The sequence below is a fragment of the Oncorhynchus masou genome, chromosome 18, assembly GCF_036934945.1.
Source record: "Oncorhynchus masou masou isolate Uvic2021 chromosome 18, UVic_Omas_1.1, whole genome shotgun sequence".
Lineage (NCBI taxonomy): Eukaryota > Metazoa > Chordata > Actinopteri > Salmoniformes > Salmonidae > Oncorhynchus > Oncorhynchus masou.
In genome coordinates this window covers 52,170,643-52,192,009 of record NC_088229.1, presented here as the reverse complement: position 1 = coordinate 52,192,009, position 21,367 = coordinate 52,170,643, and the positions used below count along the sequence as shown (strand labels likewise).

The 21,367-nt window shown below is 41.9% G+C and overlaps 1 protein-coding gene across 2 annotated transcripts in view; it reads left to right on the top strand.

Moving 5' to 3' along the window:
* mpp3b (MAGUK p55 scaffold protein 3b) overlaps nt 1–21,096 on the top strand; it is a 29,869-nt gene extending 8,773 nt beyond the window's left edge. The window contains exons 3-20 of one of the 2 annotated variants that reach the window (XM_064923649.1): nt 6,088–6,248; nt 7,298–7,416; nt 7,683–7,760; nt 7,961–8,041; nt 8,605–8,742; nt 9,064–9,145; nt 10,700–10,785; nt 10,898–10,972; nt 11,535–11,731; nt 12,069–12,133; nt 12,556–12,573; nt 12,808–12,849; nt 14,356–14,517; nt 18,178–18,258; nt 18,431–18,524; nt 18,826–18,934; nt 19,324–19,431; nt 19,824–21,096. In XM_064923649.1, the coding sequence (XP_064779721.1) occupies nt 6,212–6,248; nt 7,298–7,416; nt 7,683–7,760; nt 7,961–8,041; nt 8,605–8,742; nt 9,064–9,145; nt 10,700–10,785; nt 10,898–10,972; nt 11,535–11,731; nt 12,069–12,133; nt 12,556–12,573; nt 12,808–12,849; nt 14,356–14,517; nt 18,178–18,258; nt 18,431–18,524; nt 18,826–18,934; nt 19,324–19,431; nt 19,824–20,006 (1,755 nt within the window). In that variant the 5' untranslated portion in view covers nt 6,088–6,211 and the 3' untranslated portion in view covers nt 20,007–21,096. Of the gene's footprint in view, nt 1–6,087; nt 6,249–7,297; nt 7,417–7,682; nt 7,761–7,960; nt 8,042–8,604; nt 8,743–9,063; nt 9,146–10,699; nt 10,786–10,897; nt 10,973–11,534; nt 11,732–12,068; nt 12,134–12,555; nt 12,574–12,807; nt 12,850–14,355; nt 14,518–18,177; nt 18,259–18,430; nt 18,525–18,825; nt 18,935–19,323; nt 19,444–19,823 lie in introns of both variants that reach the window. The other variant, XM_064923648.1, reaches the window with a different exon arrangement.
* Nucleotides 21,097–21,367: the final 271 nt, after the last annotated feature.

Below are 21,367 nucleotides of genomic sequence, written 5' to 3'. Positions count from 1 at the left end.
TCTACTTCGTCTCTATACTGACGCTTAGCTTGTTTGATTGCCTTGCAGAGGGAATAGCTACACTGTTTGTATTCGGTCATGTTTCTGGTCACCTTACCCTGATTAAAAGCAGTGGTTCGCACTTTCAGTTTTGCACAAAATTTGCCATCAATCCACGGTTTCTGGTTGGGGAATGTTTTAATAGACGCTATGGGTACAACATCACTGATGCACTTGCTAATAAACTCGCTCACCAAATCAGCATATTCATCAATGTTGTTGTTCGACGCTATGTGGAAGCAATCTTGAAGCGTGGAATCCGATTGGTCGGACCAGCGTTGAACAGACCTGAACGCAGGTTCTTCCTGTTTTAGTTTCTGTCTATAGGCTGGGAGCAACAAAATGGAATCGTGGTCAGCTTTTCTGAAATAATGGCGGGGGAGGGATATGCGTTGTGGAAGTTAGAATAACAACGATCTAGGGTTTTGCCAGCCCGGGTCGCGCAATTGATATGCTGATAGAATTTAGGGAGCCTTGTTTTCAGATTAGCCTTGTTAAAATCCCGAGCTACAATAAATGCAGCCTCAGGATATGTGGTTTCCAGTTTACATAGAGTCGAATTAAGTACTTTCAGGGCCGTCGATGTGTCTGCTTGGGGGGAATATACACGACTGTGATTATGATCGAAGAGAATTCTCTTGGTAGATTATGCGGTTGGCATTTGATTGTGAGGAATTCTATGTCAGGTGAACAAAAATACTTGAGTCCCTGTATGTTGTTATGATCTTGTTTCTGTCGGCGCGATGCGTGAAGAAACCAGGTGGCTGTACCGACTTTGATAGCGTGTCTCGAGTGAGCCATGTTTCCATGAAACAAAGAATGTTACAGTCTCTGATTTCTCTCTGGAAGGCAACTTTTGCTCGGATTTCGTCTACCTTGTTATCAAGAGACTGGACATTGGCAAGTAGTATGCTCGGGAGCGGTGCACGATGTGCCCGTCTACGGAGCTTGACCAGAAGACTGCTCCCTCTGCCCCTTCTGCGGCGCCGTTGTTTTGGGTCGCTGGCTGGGATCCATTGTCCTGGGTGGTAGGCCAAACAGAGGAACCGCTTTGGGAAAGTCGTATTCCTGGTCGTAATGTTGGTGAATTGACATTGCTCTTATATCCAATAGTTTCTCCCGACTGTATGTACTAAAACCTAAGATTTCCTGGGGTATCAATGTAAGAAATAACACATAAAAAAAACGAAATACTGCATAGTTTCCTAGGAACGCGAAGCGAGGCGGCCATCTCTGTCAGCGCCGGAAGTACTGAGGTAAATTACATAAGTAATCAGACACTTTGTTATGAGACTTGAAATATAGCTCAAATGCATCCTGTTTCCATTGGCCATCTTTGAGATGTTTCTACAACTTCGAATAAATTGTCTGTAGAGTTCCGAGACAGGATTGTGTCTTGGCACAGACCTGGGGAAGGTACCCACAATTGTCTGCAGCATTGAAGGTTCCCAAGAACACAGTTTGCCAAAGGGCACGTAAAGGAGAAACAAGATTCTCTTGTCTGATGAAACCAAGATTGAACACTTTGGCATTAATGCCAAGCATCACGTCTGGAGGAAACCTGGCACCATCCCTAAGGTGAAGCATGGTGGTGGCAGAATCATTCTGTGGGGATGTTTTTCAGTGGCAGGGACTGGGAGACTAGTCAGGATTGAGGGGAAGATGAATGGAGCAAAGTACAGAGAGATCCTTGATGAAAACCTGCTCAAGAGTGCTCAAGACCTCAAACTGGGTCAAAGGTTCACCTGTCAACAGGACAACGACCATAAGCACACATGCAAAACACAGCAGGAGTGGTTTCGGGACAAGTCTCTGAATGTGCTTGAGTGGCCCAGCCAGAGCCCGGACTTGAGCCCGATCGAACATCTCAGGAGAGACCTGAAAATAGTTGTGCAGCGACGCTCCCGATCCAACCTGACAGAGCTTGAGAAGATCTTCAGAGAAGAATGGGAGAAACACCCCAAATACAGGTGTGCAAAGCTTTTATCATGATACCCAAGAAGACTCAGGGCTGTAATCGCTGCCAAAGGTGCTTAAATAACGTACTGAGTAAAGGGTCGGAATACTTATGCAAATGTGATATTTCCGTTTATTTATTTGTATAAATATGCAAACATTTCGGGAACATTTTTTGTTTTGCTTTGTCATTATGGTGTATTGTGTGCAGATTGTTTTCCCCCTCAATGTAATCAATTTTAGAATAAGGCTGTAACGTAACAAAATGTGGAAAAAGTAAAGGTGTCTGAATACTTTCTGAATGTGCTGTGTATATACGGTGTACACTGAAAACAAAATATAAACACAACACATTAAGTTTTGGTCCCACGTTTCATGAGCTGAAATAGAAAATCCCAAAAATGTTCCATACGCACAGAAACCTTATTTTTCTCAAATGTTGTACATCAATGTATTTATATCCCTGTTATTGAGCATTTATCCTTTGCCAAGATAATCCACCTGGCAGGTGTGGCATATCAAGAATTTGATTAAACAGCATGATCATTACACAGGTGCACATCGTGCTGGGGACAATAAAAGGCCACTTTAAAATGTGCAGTTTTGCCACACAACACAATGCCACAGATGTCTCAAGTTTTAAAGGAACAAGCAATTGGCATGTTGACTACAGGAATGCCCACCAGAGCTGTTACCAGAGAATTCAATGTACATTTTTCTACCATAAGCCACCTCCAACGTCGTTTTAGAGAATTTGGCAGTACATCCAACCGGCCTAGCAAACGCAGACCACATGTAACCACGCCAGCACCACATCCTGCTTTGTCACCTGTGGGATTGTCTAAGGGGGGTGGGGCCTATGACTTTCCAGGCCCACCCATGGCTGCACCCCTGCCAAGTCATGTGAAATCCGTAGATTAGGATCTCATTTATTTATTTAAATTGACTGACTGATTTATATGAACTGTAACTCAGCACAAAGCAGTCTCTAAAGTGCAGGGTAGATTCCAAGGTGGTAGCCGGCTAGTTAAAGTTACTAAGATTCAGGGCAGGGAACTGGGCAGAGGCCGGCTCATGGTGGCTGTATAAGAGTATGATGGCCTGAAGTTATAAGCTGCATATCAAACTCTCTGTCCCAGTTTTGATGCACCTGTACTGTCTCCTACTCGTAGGTGGGAGCGGGGTGAACAATTAGGCACCATGGTTAGTGTCAATGCCATTTCAATTCAGTAATTTCAGGAATTGAACTCAAATTCCAAATGTTCTCAATGAGAAGCATTGAGAAATGCCAGTTTACCTTCTGAATTTAAAAGGAATATGATCCCAACTGGTAGCCACTAGCCATAACATTCTCTAAACTTTAATTATTTTATTTCATATTCGCATGCAAGCTATGTTACCTAACATATGGGTAACACACACACAGTTCGTTTTTCCAGGGAAGATAAAGTAAGATGCAGTGTATTGTCACGCTCTGACCATAGTTTTTTATGTCTCTATTTTGGTTTAGTCAGGGTGTGATTTGGGTGGGCATTCTATGTTCCTTTTTCTATGTTTTTGTATTTCTTTGTTTTGGCTGGGTATGGTTCTCAATCAGGGACAGCTGTCTATCGTTGTCTCTGATTGGGAAACATACTTAGGTAGCTTTTCCCCAAAGGGTTTTTGTGGGTAGTTGTTTTCTGTATAGTTTAGTTTCCTTACAGAACTGTTCGTTTTCCTATTTGTTATTTTTTTTGTTCAAGTGTTCTGATATAATAAAATATCATGAACACGTATCACGTTGCGCTTTGGTCCAGTCGTTTACGGGAAGAGGATCGTGACATGTATGGTGCAGGCATGCAATCATCATGTTGTTTGGATTAAACTTTTCATTTGTATGATTATGTTGTTTGGGTTTGTAAGTTAATGGATAAGATTGATGCGTGCTTTTGTTTATAGTACAGGATAATCATGTAATGCAGGTTACACACACACACACTTTCAGTCACACACATGCACAAACACAATCTCTCTCCCTCTTTCTCACACACACACACACACACACACACACACACACACACACACACACACACACACACACACACACACACACACACACACACACACACACACACAGAGAGCGCGCCCTTCTGTTATCTGTGAGTCATTTTCCATGGTGGGAAAAGATGTCATGGTGTTGTTTTCTACAGATTTTTTCAGCACCATCTATAGGATTACACACATGATTACCAAGAATAGATAACACATACAAATCAGCCAAAAACGATAATGGGGCAAATTGGTATTTAGAGGACCACAGTGGAAATAAGCCTTTGGGCTTTATTGTATATTGTCCTCAATAATGTATTTTTTTAGATACACCGTAGTAAACCAGAGCCTTTAATGTACTTTTAATGTTCAAATAAATAAATAAAATATTATTAACAGATAAGAAAGGTCAACCATATACGTAACAGGGAATAGTAACAGTTTTTAGTCTTGTTTCCAACTGCTTTTTTTGGTTCAGCACGGGGTGGTGTCTCTCTCTCACACACACACACACACACACACAGTTAGTGTCAATCACTGTAGGCTGTATGATGGAGAATGGACTGACGTTTCCATGAAAGGTGGTAAGGAGTTTCCTGACCACCCACACTTATTTCTCAGGTTGACTATGTCGTGCGTGAGGAAATGGCTACGCTCCAGTGTCTATATTAGCATACTACTTTGGATGATGCATGCACGTTACATTATTTCATTCTAAGTAGTATGCTAGTGTGGATATTGAAACAGAGCTATTGTGCGCCTATGCCTGTGAGGGATGAGAAGTGAGTACTGTACAGTATTTTAATTGGTATGTCCATTTCAATCATAAGTCCATAACTATGTCAACAGGTGCAGCCTTCGGGAAATGATGTCCTCTCACTGTTAGAAAACCCACACTACACTTCCCATGACTCCACAGTCAGCCATTTTGATGCACAGGTGTAAAAGATTTCCCATTCCCGATCAGCTCTGCTGGCCCCACTTCATCAAGAAACCGAACACAGCACATTAAAGGCCCAGTGCAGTCAAAAATGTGATTTTATGGTGTGAAATAACACTGTGAAATTGTCAAAATAATGATAATGCCTTTTTAGTGTAAGAGCTGTTTAACAAAGACTACCTGACATTTCAGCCTGCTTTGGTGGAAGGGAATTTTGGCCTTCCATGGGTGACATCCCCATGCAGTAAATTAGACCTTGTCAGTTTAGGGATTCGATCTAGTAAACTTTCGGTTACTGGTCCAACGCTCTAACCACTACGCTACCTATCGTCACCTATGTCTGGAATCCTTACATCGTAACACATCAGGAGAGAGTGGTTTCATCACTGTAGCACTGTGGATCGATTTATAGACAGTAATCTAAAGTAATTAAATTATTTTAAACAAACACGTTATTTAGTATTTGTTATTTTAGGTATTTTGTTAGGATCCCCATTAGCTGTTGCGAAAGCAGCAGCTACTCTTCCTGGGGTCCATATAAAACATGACATAATACAGAACATTAATAGACAAGAACAGCTCAAGGACAGAACTACATAAGTGTCAGTCATTTGTCATAGACGGAGAAGATTAATATGAGATGAATGCCAGGATGCCAAGCTTGAGTTCTGTGAGAAGTTCACAGCGATGGGGGCAGACTTTTTGATCAAGAGACCTTTAGAAAGTATGCACATTTTCCTCTAACACTAAATATACAAATTATGTATTTTACAGGAAGGTGAAATATTATAGTTAGTCATTTTAGAAATCGTTTTAGAAATGTATTATACTATATTTAGATTTTTTTTTTCAAGCATAATTCATAGTTTTGTTGAATAGGAAATACATCATATAAAATATTTCATATTTGTACTTTAGCTTCAAAAATGACTACACCTCAGTAATGTTTAAAATTTTGTTTTACCAGAAAGGTGAGATTTTATCCTTTCTTGGAGTATGCAACATAACTATTGTTAATGGCACAATAATTACTTTTGGGGTTTACGTAGATTACATTTTCGATTACATTTAGTTACATTTAAGAAGCGCTAGCAGTTTGTTTTGTTGTTGTTTTTTTCCTGTAGGATTGACAGCTGGGGTATAAATCTGGATAATAAGAAAAAGGAGGCAGAGAAAGAAGCTCCAGCAACTCTATCTTCCTTTTCTGTCCATCCTGAGTCTACACTAGCTGGCCCTTCCAGCTTCTAAATGATTGAAGCCATGCCTCAACTCTCTGGAAGCACAGGTAAGGGCAGACATATGGCTAAGACTCATGCAACTACATTATTTTTTATTTAACTTGGCAAGTCAGTTAAGAACAAATTTTTATGTACAATGACGGCCTACCCCAGCCAAACCCAAACGACGGTGGGCCAATTGTGCTCTGTCCAACCCGGCTGGATGTGATTCAGCCTGGATTTAAACCAGTGACTGTCGTGTCGCCTCTTGCACTGAGATGCAGTGCCTTAGACCGCTCGGGAGCCCCCTGCCGCGTGGGAGCTAAGAGTGCTCTTCTTAGTACCAGCTTTTTTGGGGCCAGCCAATCACAGAGTTCTGTTGTCCCCTAATTTGAATATTAATTGTGGGTAGCACTGGGCTACAGCATGCAATATGAAAAGGCCTATAAGGTAGTACAGCCTCTGCCAAGAGGTGTTAACCTTGATGGCATAAGAGGTAGTGTGCTTGCCCTGCAGTGGTGTAAAGTACTTAAGAAGTACTTTAAAGTATTTTGACTTAAGTATTTTCGGGGGGGTATCTGTACTTTACTTTACTATTTATACATTTGACTACTTTTACTTCACTACATTGCTTAAGAAAATATTATACTTTTTACTCCAAACATTTTCCTTGACGTCCAAAAGCACTCGTTACATTTTGAATGCTTAGCAGGACACGAAAAATGGTCTAATTCACACACTTATCAAGAGAACATCCCTGGCCATCCCTAATGCCTCTGATCCGGCAGACACACTAAGCACACATGCTTCAATTGTAAATTATGTCTGAATGTTGGAGTGTGGCCCTGGCTACCCGTAAATGTTTTAAAAACAAGAACATTTCACGGTCTGGTTTGCTTAGTAATATAAGACATTTGAATAAATTAATACTTTTGATACTTAAGTATTATTTTTAACCAAATACTTTTAGACTTTTAACTCAAGTAGTATTTTACTGGGTGACTTTTACTTGAGTCATTTTCTATTAAAGGTATCTTTACTTTTACTCTAGCATGATAATTGGGTACTTTTTCCACCACTGTTGCCCTGTAATGGCATCATGCTTTTCTCACTGTAGGGTTGCATGAGACTCTGGCCCTTCTCACCTCTCAGCTCCACCCTGATGCCAAACACAAAGAAGACCTGGTGTTCCTCAAGGATGTCTTCAGCGAGAAGAGCCTGGCATATCTGATGAAGGTACAACCCTAAAGATTTGTCCCCCTTATGTCAGGTCTTATAGGCAAGTCCGGCTGAATTTGATCTTCATACTATATGTGTTGCAGAGAAGGCTGGTGGGAGGAGGTATAGGAGGACAGGCTCGTTGTAATGTCTGGAATTGAATTAACGGAACAGAGTCAAACATGGTTTCCATATGCTTGATGTGTTTGATACCATTTCAGCCATTACTATGAGCCTGTCCTCCTATAGCTCCTCCCACCAGCCTCTGATGTGTTGTACCACAGATCCATGAGAAGTTGCGGCAGTATGAGCGGCAGAGCCCTACTCCAGTTCTCCACAGCGCCTCCTGTCTGGCAGAGGATGTAAGTACATCCACAACCCACTGAGTTGAAAACACAGGGCAGGTGAAGAAGATATGGTGGATGCCTCCTGGAACTTTGCTGTCACCTACCCAGTTAATAAATGTCAGTGAAAATGGAGGAAGATAGATTCAGTTGTGTTGAGTCACCAGCAATATGTCTCAGGCCTACTTATGATGACATCCTAATGCTGTGGTTGACAGTTGGCCGAGGAGATTCAGAATGGACCGATGGAAGGTGATGAGAGGGAACTGCTTCTGCTTCTGAGTGCTCCTCATCTCAAGGTACACATGTCACACACACACACACACACACGTCTCTCTCTCCCTCATGTTTTTTTTATCTCTTCAACATCATCAAAAGCAAGCACTAAGCCTTTTTACAGCCCCGACACAGTCTGAGTCCCAAATGGCACCCTATTCCTTACATATTGTGAAAAGGTAGTGCACTACGTAGGGAATACGGTGCCATTTCAGACGCAGCCACAGACAGTCCTCTTCAGTCACATTAATCAAGGTCATTATGCTCAATTTAATGGCTTTTTATTTCAAACAGCTAGGGATGAAATCACAGCTCATGACATTAGTGTAGTAATATCTTCATTATACCCGCTCGTTGGCACAATAGCCTGGGGGGATTTTGTCTCTCTTACAATCTCTTCTCAAGGTTCTTCAGTCTCAATTACTTTGTGCCTCTCTTTCATCCTTTCTCTCTTTCCGTGCCTTGCTCATTGAATTGATGGATTGTCTGTCCCACTCAGTTTTAGTGGAAACAAAATATCTATTATCATCGTCATTGTTTAGGATGTGTCCCATCTCACTATGGTCTGTCTCTCTTTGACCTATAGGCTATCCTGGCAGCCCATGACACGGTGGCCCAGAAGAACTTTGACCCCGTGCTGCCCCCACTGCCAGACGAAGTGGACGACGAGCTGGAGGAAGAGTCTGTGAAGATCGTCCGGTTGGTGAAGAACAAGGAGCCCCTGGTGAGTCTTGATAGGATATGATGTGATATGATACAATATACGGTACAATTTACGTTAGCTTACAATATACGTTACAATACTTTATTGTGGGAGCATGAGATTCTGACCCTCATTTCATGGAAATTCATTTTGAGAGGCCAGTGGAACATTTAAAATATAATATGCACAACCATTTAGAATTTGAAAGGCTATAAGTAGGAAGGTGTCATGCTTTGCGATTGTCTTCTGTGAGCTAGTTAAGCGTCTGCGAGCTAGTTAAGTGTCTGTGACCTAGTTAAGTGGGAGCAATAATTAAGCGCATCACCCGGTGAAATTTTCCAGGGGGCGACCATCCGCAGGGATGAGGTGACGGGGGCTGTAATAGTGGCCAGGATCATGAGGGGAGGGGCTGCGGACCGCAGTGGTAAGAGAGCAGCATGTGTAAGCACGTGTACACACACACAGCACAAACCCTCACTCCCACAACAATGCCCTACCCCTCATATGGTACTGCACCAACCATATCTTAGAGCCTTCCCCATACCGACACCACCAAAGTACCCTGCCTCCTCCATTTTTCATCCACATTCATACCCACCCTCATAAACCACCAACCTGGACTCAGGGGTAGTAAATATAATATAGTACATATAAACATAGTAAATATAAATCCGAGACACTCCAATTAGTATGATTAGTATTAGTATTTTATATGGTATGTATTAATGTGTAGATGTCCATCCTATGATGAGTTATGAATTACAATTTGTACAATATGTTCCAAAGTTGCTAAAATGCTTAAGTTGTCTGTGTGGAGATTCAAACACGGAACCTTTGGGTTGCTAGACGTTCACGTTATACGCCCACCCATCCTGACCAACCAGCCTTAAGCAACCTTCTGTCTTATGTAACCATACTGATGGGTTCTGACTTCTAAACTTGAAACACTGTTAATCATCAGGTATCCTATGGAAATGAGAAGGGCCACAGTCTGGTTTCGACACCAAAATAAAATGATTATCTGTAGGAGGAATGTGTACGGTGGAGTCAATTAAGGTCGGATATGAGCCACGGGCTTGGAATGTTCTGAGTAAAGGAAAGGCAATCAAATGGTTGCGGTTACTGGGGGGGCCGAGGTCAGGTCAGATTAAGGGAGCTTATTACCCACATTACTTAACTTCCTGCCTAGAAATAAATATGTCATGTTTAGAGGGAAGGAGGAGATTTCACCCAAATTAGGGTTTATATACTGGTGGGAACATGTCTTTGTCTGGTCAGCTGTCTGACCCTTTGGGTGTATAAACTTGGTTTGAGCTTTAATAATCGTCCGTGAGTTTTTACACGGTTCATTTAGAACCTAACAATACCAAACGCATCATATCATACTAATTTGAGTGTGCCGGATTTAAATTGACTATGTTCGGTCTATTCTATGAGCCCTGGCTGAAACTACAGTTCCACTTTACTCAACTCAACCCTACAGCATCCCAATCTATTACAACATAACGAAGGTTATTCATGGTCAAAAAGTCCTCACCTCAAAAGTCAAACTTCTTGGTTTAAGTCAACTGGATGACTCAACGCAGCAAGTCCATCTCTCTCAACCACGACATTCCGAAGACAGAGAAGGAAGACCTTCAGATTTACACCCAAATTTGAAGTTGAACAAATATTGAAATGCTGATAGGAGAAGGGATTATATGTCATGGCCTCACAGAAATCAAACGAGTCACTACTCTATATGGACTAGACATCAAATCCTTCAGATTAGGCATGTGCCTCAAGATTGCATTTTGCAGATTATTACTGAGAGGGGTTGCAGTCAAAGCTGGTCATTGCCATGGAAACGTTATCAACCGTGTCTGTGTTTTGTTTAGCTCATATATTTTAGAAAGTAAATGCACGTGTTGGTGTTTGACTGACTGGTACGGCTTGTGCTGTTTCATGTCTGTCTGTCTATCTGTCTGCTTGCCTCGAGGTCTGGTGCATGTGGGAGACGAACTTCGAGAGGTCAACGGGAACCTGATCATTCACAAAAGACCAGATGAGATCAGTCAGATTCTGGTAGGTGTAAAGCTTTGTAAAGCTGTCATTGTTTTCATTGACGACTGCAGTAATTGATTATCAAGGTCATTTTAGCCTGATGCTTTTATCCTTCTGACTTCTATTTAACCAGTCCCAGTCACAAGGCTCCATCACTTTGAAGATCATCCCTGCCGTTGCAGAGGAAGATAGGCTGAAGGAGAGCAAGGTGAGGAGGGACACCAAAACTTTACATTCTTAGTGCCCCCAGTTCAGGTAGTGTGAAAACGTTTTATCCCTGCTGAACACAACCCGGACTTGTTATGAGAGTATCCAGCCACTGAATTACAAGGCATACTTCTATGTAATAAGAACATTCTGAGGGATGTTCGTAGTCCATTGACAGTCAAACGTTATGAAGGCCATTGATGGCCAGAATGCTACGCTTTTATTTATTTATTGGCAATAAAAAAAAATAAATAAATAAAGATATATAAACTCCCAGTAATTTATTGGGTAAAACACCAACTTGAAGGCACAGTGATGCCGAAACGTTGGTGCTTTACCCAATAAATAAATTACTGGGAGTTTATATAGTCAGCACCTCTACACAAAATCATTTTCTCTGGGTATGTGCCAGCTCATGCTATTTATTTATTGGTACACAAGAAAATACAAAACAATATGATGAGAGTTTAAAAGGCAAACGAAAAAGGGGTTAAAAAACTGCACCTCTTCTTCTCTTTAGAATGACCCCTGTCATGATTTGAACCCTGTTCTTCCTGTACTAGGTCTACCTGAGGGCCCTGTTTGACTACACCCCCTTTGAGGACAAGGCCACGCCCTGCCAGGAGGCGGGACTTCCTTTCAAGCGGGGGGATATCCTGCAGGTGGTGAGCCAGGACGATGCCACCTGGTGGCAGGCCAAGAGAGTGGGCGACAGCAACCTGAGGGCCGCCCTAATCCCCTCTACACAGTTTCAGGAGAGGTAGGCAAGACTGATTTTTTTTTTAAGAGTAGTTTAAACTTTAAAGAGTACAAAATAATGGATAACTTACTTAAGGGGCCCTGCTGTATATGATGTCCTATTGCTGAATTTACCTTTACTTTGAGGAATAGATTTGTATTCTGCATTTTCCAAACACTGTTTGGATTTAATTGCCAATGATATTGGGAAGAGCCCGTCGTGTTAGTCTTGGCAGATTAGAATTTTGTTATTGTTGATTTTCTATAAACTGGAAGTCACCTCGCTGTGTATGATTATGTCAAATTGCAGAGTCTACTTTAACTTTGAGGGATTTTTATCCCATCTACACCTCTCCCAGGCGTCTTAAATACAGAATAAAGATGGGCACTTACCAGGCGCCTGAGTCACCGAAAACACCCACATGTAAGCTCTCTCAATACACTGATTCCCAAGGATCACTTATATTTTACACCATTAGTAATAAAAAACAGTTTTGTCTGCATTGTATTATTTGCATTCTAGAAATTTGTATGCTTTTTGTAGAGAAAGAGAAAAAAAGGTTAAGGATATCAAAAGAGAGGAGGGATTTTAAAACGATCCTCCAAGGGTTAATCCTTTTAACCAGTTCGGAAGCAAATATGACAACAAATCTGTAGGTGGGAAAACAAAGGGTAAAATAACTGTCCTCTCGTATCTTTATCTGTCTGAGTATTGACTGGGAAGTCTTACATTTTGATATGCACTAATGTTAGCTGTACCTTGACAAAAATGCATGACTTATCATGTGGGCACTGCCTGTTTGAGTTGTGTTAATTCCCCCCCACCCCCCTTACTGCTCACCTCAGATGATCCTGCTGAAAGAGGTAGGTGGAGAGAGCACACACACACACACACACACATACATACAGACACTTGTCGAATGTTATTTTCTTTGCCTACTTTCCTTGACCCAATACCTGTAACACACCTGCCTGCTTTGCTTTACCACCCTAACCCCCCCTCCTGGACTCTTCAGAAACCTCCACAGTCCACACACCCCTTCCCTCTTTACCCTCCCCCTCTCACCCTGTCTTCTCTCCCTGCTTGCCTCCCTACAGCAGACTGTGACAGTGAGGGCTCTCAGAGTGGACAAGACATAGGTGAGGGCATCACGGACTAAGCTCCACTCGCCAACACGCTTCATTTTTAGCCCCGGCGCTAAAGCTAAGCTTTACCTAGCCTCGCGGCTAAGCTAATCCATTCACTGAAAGGTCGATGTGGGCTTAGTCCGTGAAACACATTTTGTTCAAATGAATGCATTATGACAACATTATTTACCCTTATGAGGTCTTTACTATGTAGCTCTGGTCCCCTTTTGAGAGTTTAAGTGAAGGTTTACAAGATATCCATCACACCACATCTCCTTTACCTTGACCTTACCCCTCCTTGTGACTGTGGCCATGTTGCAGACCGCCTGCAAAGCAGTCGCACTGCACACATTAACCGATGATTGAATACATCATATCCATTGCAGTCGTGCATCAGATTACATTATCATATTGAAGTGGTTACCTGCAATGTGGGTGGCCTCGAACGTGGCCTATATGACAACTCTGCTGCACTCCCCGGTCCACAAACCCACATCCACCTTTCTAGCTAGTATATCTCTACTGCTTTGCTAATTGCTAATACAGGCTCCACCTTTCATACTATGTTAGAAATGGCTTAATGCTGCTGAACACTTTTGCCACCTCCTTTTTGGTTTCTTGAACAGAGTTGGGTCAATTCCGTTTCAATTGTGGTTGGTTGAATTACAGTTGTGCTCCTATGGGAAAAGAATCTACATCCAATTCAACAAACTGTTAGCAATGTGTTAGTGCTATTAGCATTGTGTGCTTCTTGTCTACTTTCAGTATGCTCTGTGGCCTTTTGTTGAGCGCCATTGCTGTGAACTTGTGTGGTGCTTGGCGTTTGCGCCTCACTGTGCAGAGGAGCAGCTTCCTTTAAACTATATTGTGTACAGAGAGCGCTTCCGTTATTTTATACTTTAAGCTATAGGTGCTTCTTGTGTTTTTGTCTATTGGTGCTTGTCTTTAAAGAGGCCTTGCGTTGGACTCATGGCTAACTCGACCAAGCTGATCTGCTCTTTTGCTGCACCATATCAGACACGGGGGCTGGTTGAGTAGTGGTCTAATAATGCTAGTTGTAGTTTTTCCCAATAAGAGTAAAGCGACCCCAGCTTCCTGTGGCCATGCTTTTTCCTGGGATTTGTACTCAGGTACCATTACAGACTTTTATTCACGTCGTGGTGTTGTGTTATGTTGCTTTTTCCTTCCATACATTTTTTTGGGGGAGAGTGGAATTGATCATTTTATCTGGAGCCCTTTGATCAGACAACTAACGTTTTGTGATTCGAAGCCTTTTCTGAAAAAAAGCTTCTCTAAATTATACTGTGAATTTAGCCTGAGTGTTAGTTTGTCTCTGCTTTTGCAAGTTATGAATCATCAATGTTGTGTTATTTAATTTAAAAAACAGTCAGGCACCCAGCCAAAAGGTTGAAGTGTTCATTTTAGGCACCCAGACTAAAGTGTTAAGTGCTCTTTCTTGCGTTTTGTATCTGTCTGTCCCTCATATTTGTCTGTCTTTTCGTGTGACTGTTACCTCAGCTGGTCTACGCAGAAGTTTCTGTCTGAGCAGAAAAGATCGACAGGGGTCCCCGGGAGAGCCTCGCACTCCAGACTCGGCCCCGCTGGACTTCCTAATCTATGAGGAAGTGACACGCTACCAGCCCCGCCCCAGCGAGAGGCCTCGTCTAGTGGTACTGATAGGTAAAGGACATGAGGGCTCTGTAGTTTATTAGTGTCAAGTGGACAATGGTCTTGGGATATATTGAACTACAGGTATAAGATTTAGCATTTCTGAACATACCAATCCATAATGTTAGCTAGTTGTGTTAAAAATATACTCTCTATATACAGTACAAGTCAAACGTTTGGACACACTACTCATTCAGAGGGTTTTCTTTATTTTTACTGTTTTCTACTTTGTAGAATAATAGTGAAGACATCAAAACTATGAAGTAGCAAAAATGGAATCATGTAGTAACCAAAAAAAAGTGTTCAACAAATCAAAATATATTTTATATATATATATTTTTTTAATTTTACCTTTATTTAACCAGGCAAGTCAGTTAAGAAAAAAAATCTTATTTTCAATGATGGCCTGGGAACAGTGGGTGAACTGCCTGATCAGGGGCAGAACGACAGATTTGTACCTTGTCAGCTCGGGGGTTTGAACTCGCAACCTTCCGGTTACTAGTCCAACGCTCTAACCACTAGGCTACCCTGCCGCCCCATATTCTTCAAAGTAGGCAAGCTTTGCCATGATGACAGCTTTGCACACTCTTGGCATTCTCTCAGCTTCATAAGGAATGCTTTTCCAACTGTCTTGAAGGAGTTCCCACATATGCTGAGCACTTGTTGGCTGCTTTTCCTTCACTCTGCACTCCAACTCATCCCAAACCGTCTCAATTGGGTTGAGGTCAGGTGATTGGGGAGGCCGGGTCATCTGATGCAGCACTCCATCACTCTCCTTCTTGGTCAAGTAGCCCTTACACAGCCTGAAGTATGTTTTGGGTCACTGTCCTGTTGAAAAACAAATTATAGTCCCACTAAGTGCAAAACAGATGGGATGGCGTATCACTGCAGAATGTTGTGGTAGCCATGCTGGTTAAGTGTGGTAAGCTGGTTAACACTTGAATTCTAAATAAATCATGACAGTGTCACCAGCAAAGCAGCATCACACCTCCTCCTCCATGCTTCACAGTGGGAACCACACATGCAGAGGGCATCAGTTTTCCTACTCTGCGTCTCACATAGACACGGCGATTGGAACCAAAAATCGCAAATTTGGACTCATCAGACCAAAGGACAGATTTCCACCGGTCTAATGTCCATTGCTCGTGTTTCTTGGCCCAAGCAAGTATTTTCTTCTTATTGGTGTCTTTGCAGCAATTCGACCATGAAGGCCTGATTCACGCAGTCTCCTCTGAACAGTTGATCTTGATGTGTGTCTGTTACTTGAACTCTGTGAAGCATTTATTTGGCCTGCAATCTAAGGTGAAGTTAACTCTAATGAACTTATCCTTTGCAGCAAAAGTAATTCTGAGCTTCCTTTCCTGTGGCGGTTCTCATGATAACCAATTGCATCATAGCACTTGATGGTATTTGCGACTGCACTTGAAGATTGACTGACCTTCATGTCTTAAAGTAATGATGGACTGTTGTTCTTTTTGCTTATTTGAGCTGTTCTTGCCATAATATAAACATGTTTTTCTTAACCAAATAGGGCTATCTTCTGTATACCCCCCCTACCTTGTCACAACACAACTGATTTGGCTCCACAAATTAACTTTTAACAAAGCACACTTGTTAATTGAAATGCATTCCAGGTGACTACCTCATGAAGCTGTTTGAGAGAATGCCAAGAGTATGCAAAGCTCTCATCAAGGCAAAGAGTGGCTACTATGAAGAATCTCCAAAATAAAATATATTTTGATTTGTTTTTTGTTTTTTTTGGTTACTACATGATTCCAATGTGTTATTTCATAGTTTTGATGTCTTCACTATTATTCTACAATGTAGAAAAAAGTAAAAATAAAGAAAAACCCTGGAATGAGTAGGTGGGTCCTTTTGAGTAGGTGGGTCCAAAGTTTTGACTGGTACTGAATATATAGTGCCATTGTTTTATTGAGGAACCTTAGCTGATCGGTTGAATCGCGTGTGCTTGTCGTTGAAAGCATTATTAATACCTACAACAATTGATAAAAAATGTACATTACCCAGTGGAGGCTCCTCAGTGTAACAGCGGAGGACCATCCTCCTCAGTGAATTTCATAAATAAAAAAAAATAAAAAAAATAACATTACAAAAGTTATCCTTTTTAGATAAAACTATACTAAAAATATTCAAATGTCACCAAATAATTTATTAAAACACACAGTTTTGCAATGGTCTACAGCAGAAGCCTAAGCAGCACTCTGTAGTGTAGCACCATGGTGTAGCCGGAGGACTGCTAATTTCCGTCCTCCTCTGGGTACATTGACTTCAATACAAAACCTAGGAGGCTCATGGTTCTCACCCCCTTCCATAGACTTACACAGTAATTATGACAACTGCCAGAGGACATCTTCCAACCTATCAGAGCTCTTGCAGCATGAACACTGATATGTTGTCCACACAATCACAGAATCAGTACTGAAAGCATAAGCTACAGCTAGCAAGCTGCTGCAGTTCATAAAATGTGGTGAGAAGTTGACTCAAAGAGAGAGAAAGACAATAGTTGAACAGTTTTGAACTCTTCAAAAATGAAGAAGCGAGAGAGCAAAAGAGATCAATGTATCTTTTTCACTTTCACTTAGCTTGCGAATGCAGCTAGCTAGTTTAGCTTACTCAAACACCCGGCTCAAAGAAAAAGATGCTATGTTAGCTAGCTGGTTATGGCTATCCAACACTGGAACTTTTCCAAGTCAAGGTAAGCATTTGACTGTACACTGTACTGCATGATGGTAGCGGGTTTACTAAAGCGATAGTTCTCATAGCTATGTTGACTATGGCGTTAGTGAATATGGTGACAATGATGTAGGCTGTGTGTAGCGGTTATGATATGAAGGTTTGGCTTGGAACAGTGTTTTCGCCTGGTCACAGACAGCTGATTTGTTGTGCACTGAAGTCCACAAGCGAAGGGAAAAGGTGAAAGGAGGAGAGCACGTAGATGCGAGAAGGAATTATGTGATTATGCTGTTTGTATGTGGCTGCTATGAAAGTGAACAGTGTATGTGTGTTATCAGGGGTCTATTCCTTCAGCTGATTCTGTTGAAAAACGTGCTTTAAACAGAATAAAACAGGGATAAACATACCTGAATTTGTCCAATAGAAACTCTCGTTTGCAACTGTTGGACAAATTTTTACATCGTAGATCAGCTAGATACAGGCAAGAGTGTGCAAAGCGGTATTGAATGTCTCTGTCACCTTGATTACTCACATTTTTCTCTCGACCTGTGCACCTATGTTGTAAACGTTCATTCATAGGCTACTTTTTAGCAACCTCATGATGGGTATAGGGAAAATTAGAGTATCATGTAGTAGCCTAAACCTATCGATGTTACTTTGAACTGGGTGAATGGAATATGAATGACAGTTATCCAATATGCTGTAATAGAAATAAGGCAATGCTCATAAAACAATAATCGCCCTCCCTCGTCTTCAACGGCACCGACCGCTACTGACATTATCACACTCCCTTATAGAGACATTTAGAAAGGTAGTCCTGTTTCATGAGAGTCTCATTTACAAGGGAGGTCCTTCCTACCTGGACTGGCCTCTACTGATCTGCACTGTAAACATGTCTGTCTATGTAATGTAGACTTGACGACAAGTGTTCAGACGGTAGGTAAACAAGGTGTTCTATCATTGTCTGTCTGGCCACAGGTTCCCTTGGGGCCAGAATTAATGAGCTCAAACAGAAGGTGATCGCTGAGAATCCCTGCCACTTTGGTGTGGCTGTGCCGCGTGAGTCACGCACACACGACTACATTTCACTCACACACACACACACACACAACTACATTTCACTCACTCACACACACACGTGACTTTATTTCACACACAGACACACAGAGTAAGTGGCATTGTGTCCATGTTATTCTTGGTATTGTATCTGTGAATTTCCTTTCCACCCTAGACACCACTAGAGCCAGGAAGAGTCACGAGAGGGAGGGAGTGGAGTACAACTTCATCACTAAACAGGCCTTTGAGGCTGACATTCAGAGCAACATGTTAGTTCATGCTTCTAACATTATATAGATTAGCTAATTAAAAAAAAAGATATAAAGGAAGTTTGTGGGCTCAATTCAATGTGCAGAAGTTCAGCGTTAAATCCTGATTGAAATTTAAAGGCAATGTTCCCGCAATAGCTGAGACTGCATATGCCGCTTCAATCGGAAATGACCTTAACATTTCTATTGCGGAATCTGTAACGCTTCAGCGGTACAGATTGAATAGAGCCCTTAGTATCTATCAATAATAAAGAAATGTTGTTTCTACTGCGTTGTGTTAGGCTACGTTTTGTTTGTTCAGTTTTATAGAGTATGGGGAGTACAAGGATCATTTCTATGGCACCAGTCTGGAGGCCATCCGCAGTGTGCTGGATCGAAATAAGATTTGCTTGGTGGATGTACAACCAGAGGTATGTATGTATGTATGTATGTATGTATGTATGTATGTATGTATGTATCTCAGCCAGTGGAGGGAAAAATTGGGAACGGTGGGCTCATTGTACCGGCTGGAATGGAACGGTCCTCCCCTTTTCCTTACTCCACCCTCCTCTACTGATCTCAACCAACAGATTCACATAAATATTGTAAGTACAGTGACGTGTACACAATCAACTGAATAAAAAACAAAACTACTACTTGCGGTGTTTATACGTTATGCAACAAAAGTTTGCGACTATGGCACAACTTGCATGTGTCTCAGGCTGTTTCGGTGTAAACCATTTGAGGTTAACCCGAACCATGTGTATTGTGCCGTCCAGGATGACGATCATGACGAGTAATGTGTTCTGCTCTCCATCAGGCACTGAAGATCCTACGGACAGCTGAGTTTAAGCCTTATGTTATATTTGTGAAGCCTCGTATCCACGAGAGCCACTGCAAACGTCACGGCTCCTCTTCGTCACTCAGTGTAGGCATCACTGTGAGTTACACACACACACACACACACACACAGTAGGGACAGGAGTTTTTTCCTGATCAGCATGCATAACCAGGAAAAACCAAACACATAGCCACACACATAGGCATAACCTTTTCCCCAGACACACTACAGACTGAAGACATAATATCCACTTAAAAACAAACACATTCACCCTATCAATACACCAATGCTATGGAAAACCCACCTATCCTATAGACCACCCACACCTTTAAGTCAAACTCACCCTATGGACACACGCAACCTCGTATGGATAGCAGTCGCATCCTATTGATAATACATAGGTGTGTAGCAACAGTAAAAAAAATCAATGCTTTTGAAAACATCTGATCGTCCTGAATCTCTCTCTTCCCCATGGTTAGGAGGAGGACCTTCAGGAAATGAGGCAGTCGGCCGTGCTGATGGGCGAGCGCTACGGCCACCTGGTGGACCGGGTACTAGTGAAGGAGGACTTGGCCAGTGCATGCGTTGAACTCCGGGACATCTTGCAGAGGGTTGAGACCGAGGTTCACTGGGTGCCTATTGGCTGGGCCCGAACCACCTAGCATACACTCCCTGGCGCTACAGAGGGGCCAGTGCATATAATACAATTAAAAACCAGGCCATTAGAAACTAGCGGGTGACATTGAGATAATGGGAATGGATTTGAACTTTGAAGTGTTTTACTGCCATTGTGTTCAACCACTCCTGTAATCTCACAAGCCAGAACCAAATCTCAGATGCGCTTACGCTAACAGTCACAAGAGACTACCACTGCCAGAGTGATGGTTGTTGGTGGTGGCAAACTGACATTGAGATGAGTGGAGAACGAAACGAGGGGACTTGGGAATGGGACCTTTCCACGAGGACAACGGCTATCGGTGGTGACTCAAGTGAATACGATGGAATCATTTGGAGCAGTTTGGGTTGACAGACTCTTAATAAGAGACTTGTCGTTGCCTTTACATGTTGGATCAGACGTATTGGCTGCCGTCACCTCAAGATCAAGTCTATTTTGCATTGCTGAATTGTGGACAGTTTAAACATGTGTATTATTCCTTCATCCTCATTGCATGAGCTTGTCCTGTTAGAGGCTATGTGCAATGGGGAATTGTGGATACTGGCTGAACTAAAGCATGGGAATCAAATGTTGTTGATCAGGCGGCTAAGACACTAAGTCCCAAATGGAAGTGTAACAGATTGTAGCCTCAGAGACTCCACAGAAATCTGCCAAAATAAAGCTCAATAACTTAATGCATCCACACACTCCTATTGATCGTTCACCAGTATTGTGAGTAGGGCTATGCCATCTTGATCTGCATAATAATCCTAATTGGCAATGTCGTAACAACCATGAAAAAGCATATAATACTTGCATGTGAGAGTAATGGTCTTGAAAATGTATACTATTTATCAGAGCCACGCATTCTATAATAATCTAGAATGTGTACAGTAGATTAGTCTAGTAAGTACTGAACATCAAACAGAATACAGTACAAATATTGGTTTTCAATGATACATAAGATGTGGGCAAGATGGAGATGTGATTTCATTATGAATGATCAATGATGATTACTCATTGAATGCAAAATAATACTGAGGACTGTGTGCTTTGTGATGAAGTAATTCAATAAAATCTCTTCCTTAAAGATACAAGATGACCCTGTTGATTTGGCCACCCTCTTCATTGTCCTTCATACACCTGGCACCATCATGTTTTTTTTTTTGATTTTATAAAGAGGATCTGATCACAGTTTACTGCGTCTCCTCGTGGTATTAAAATGCCTTTTATGCGTCCACTGTGTCCCCAATGTGACCAGATTTCCACCATTTCAATGGTGCCAGGAGAGGACAAGAAATTGAGAAAAGAATAATTGAGAAAGAGCCCTGGAATTCTGCCCAGAGGGGTTTAGCTGTTTCAGTTATG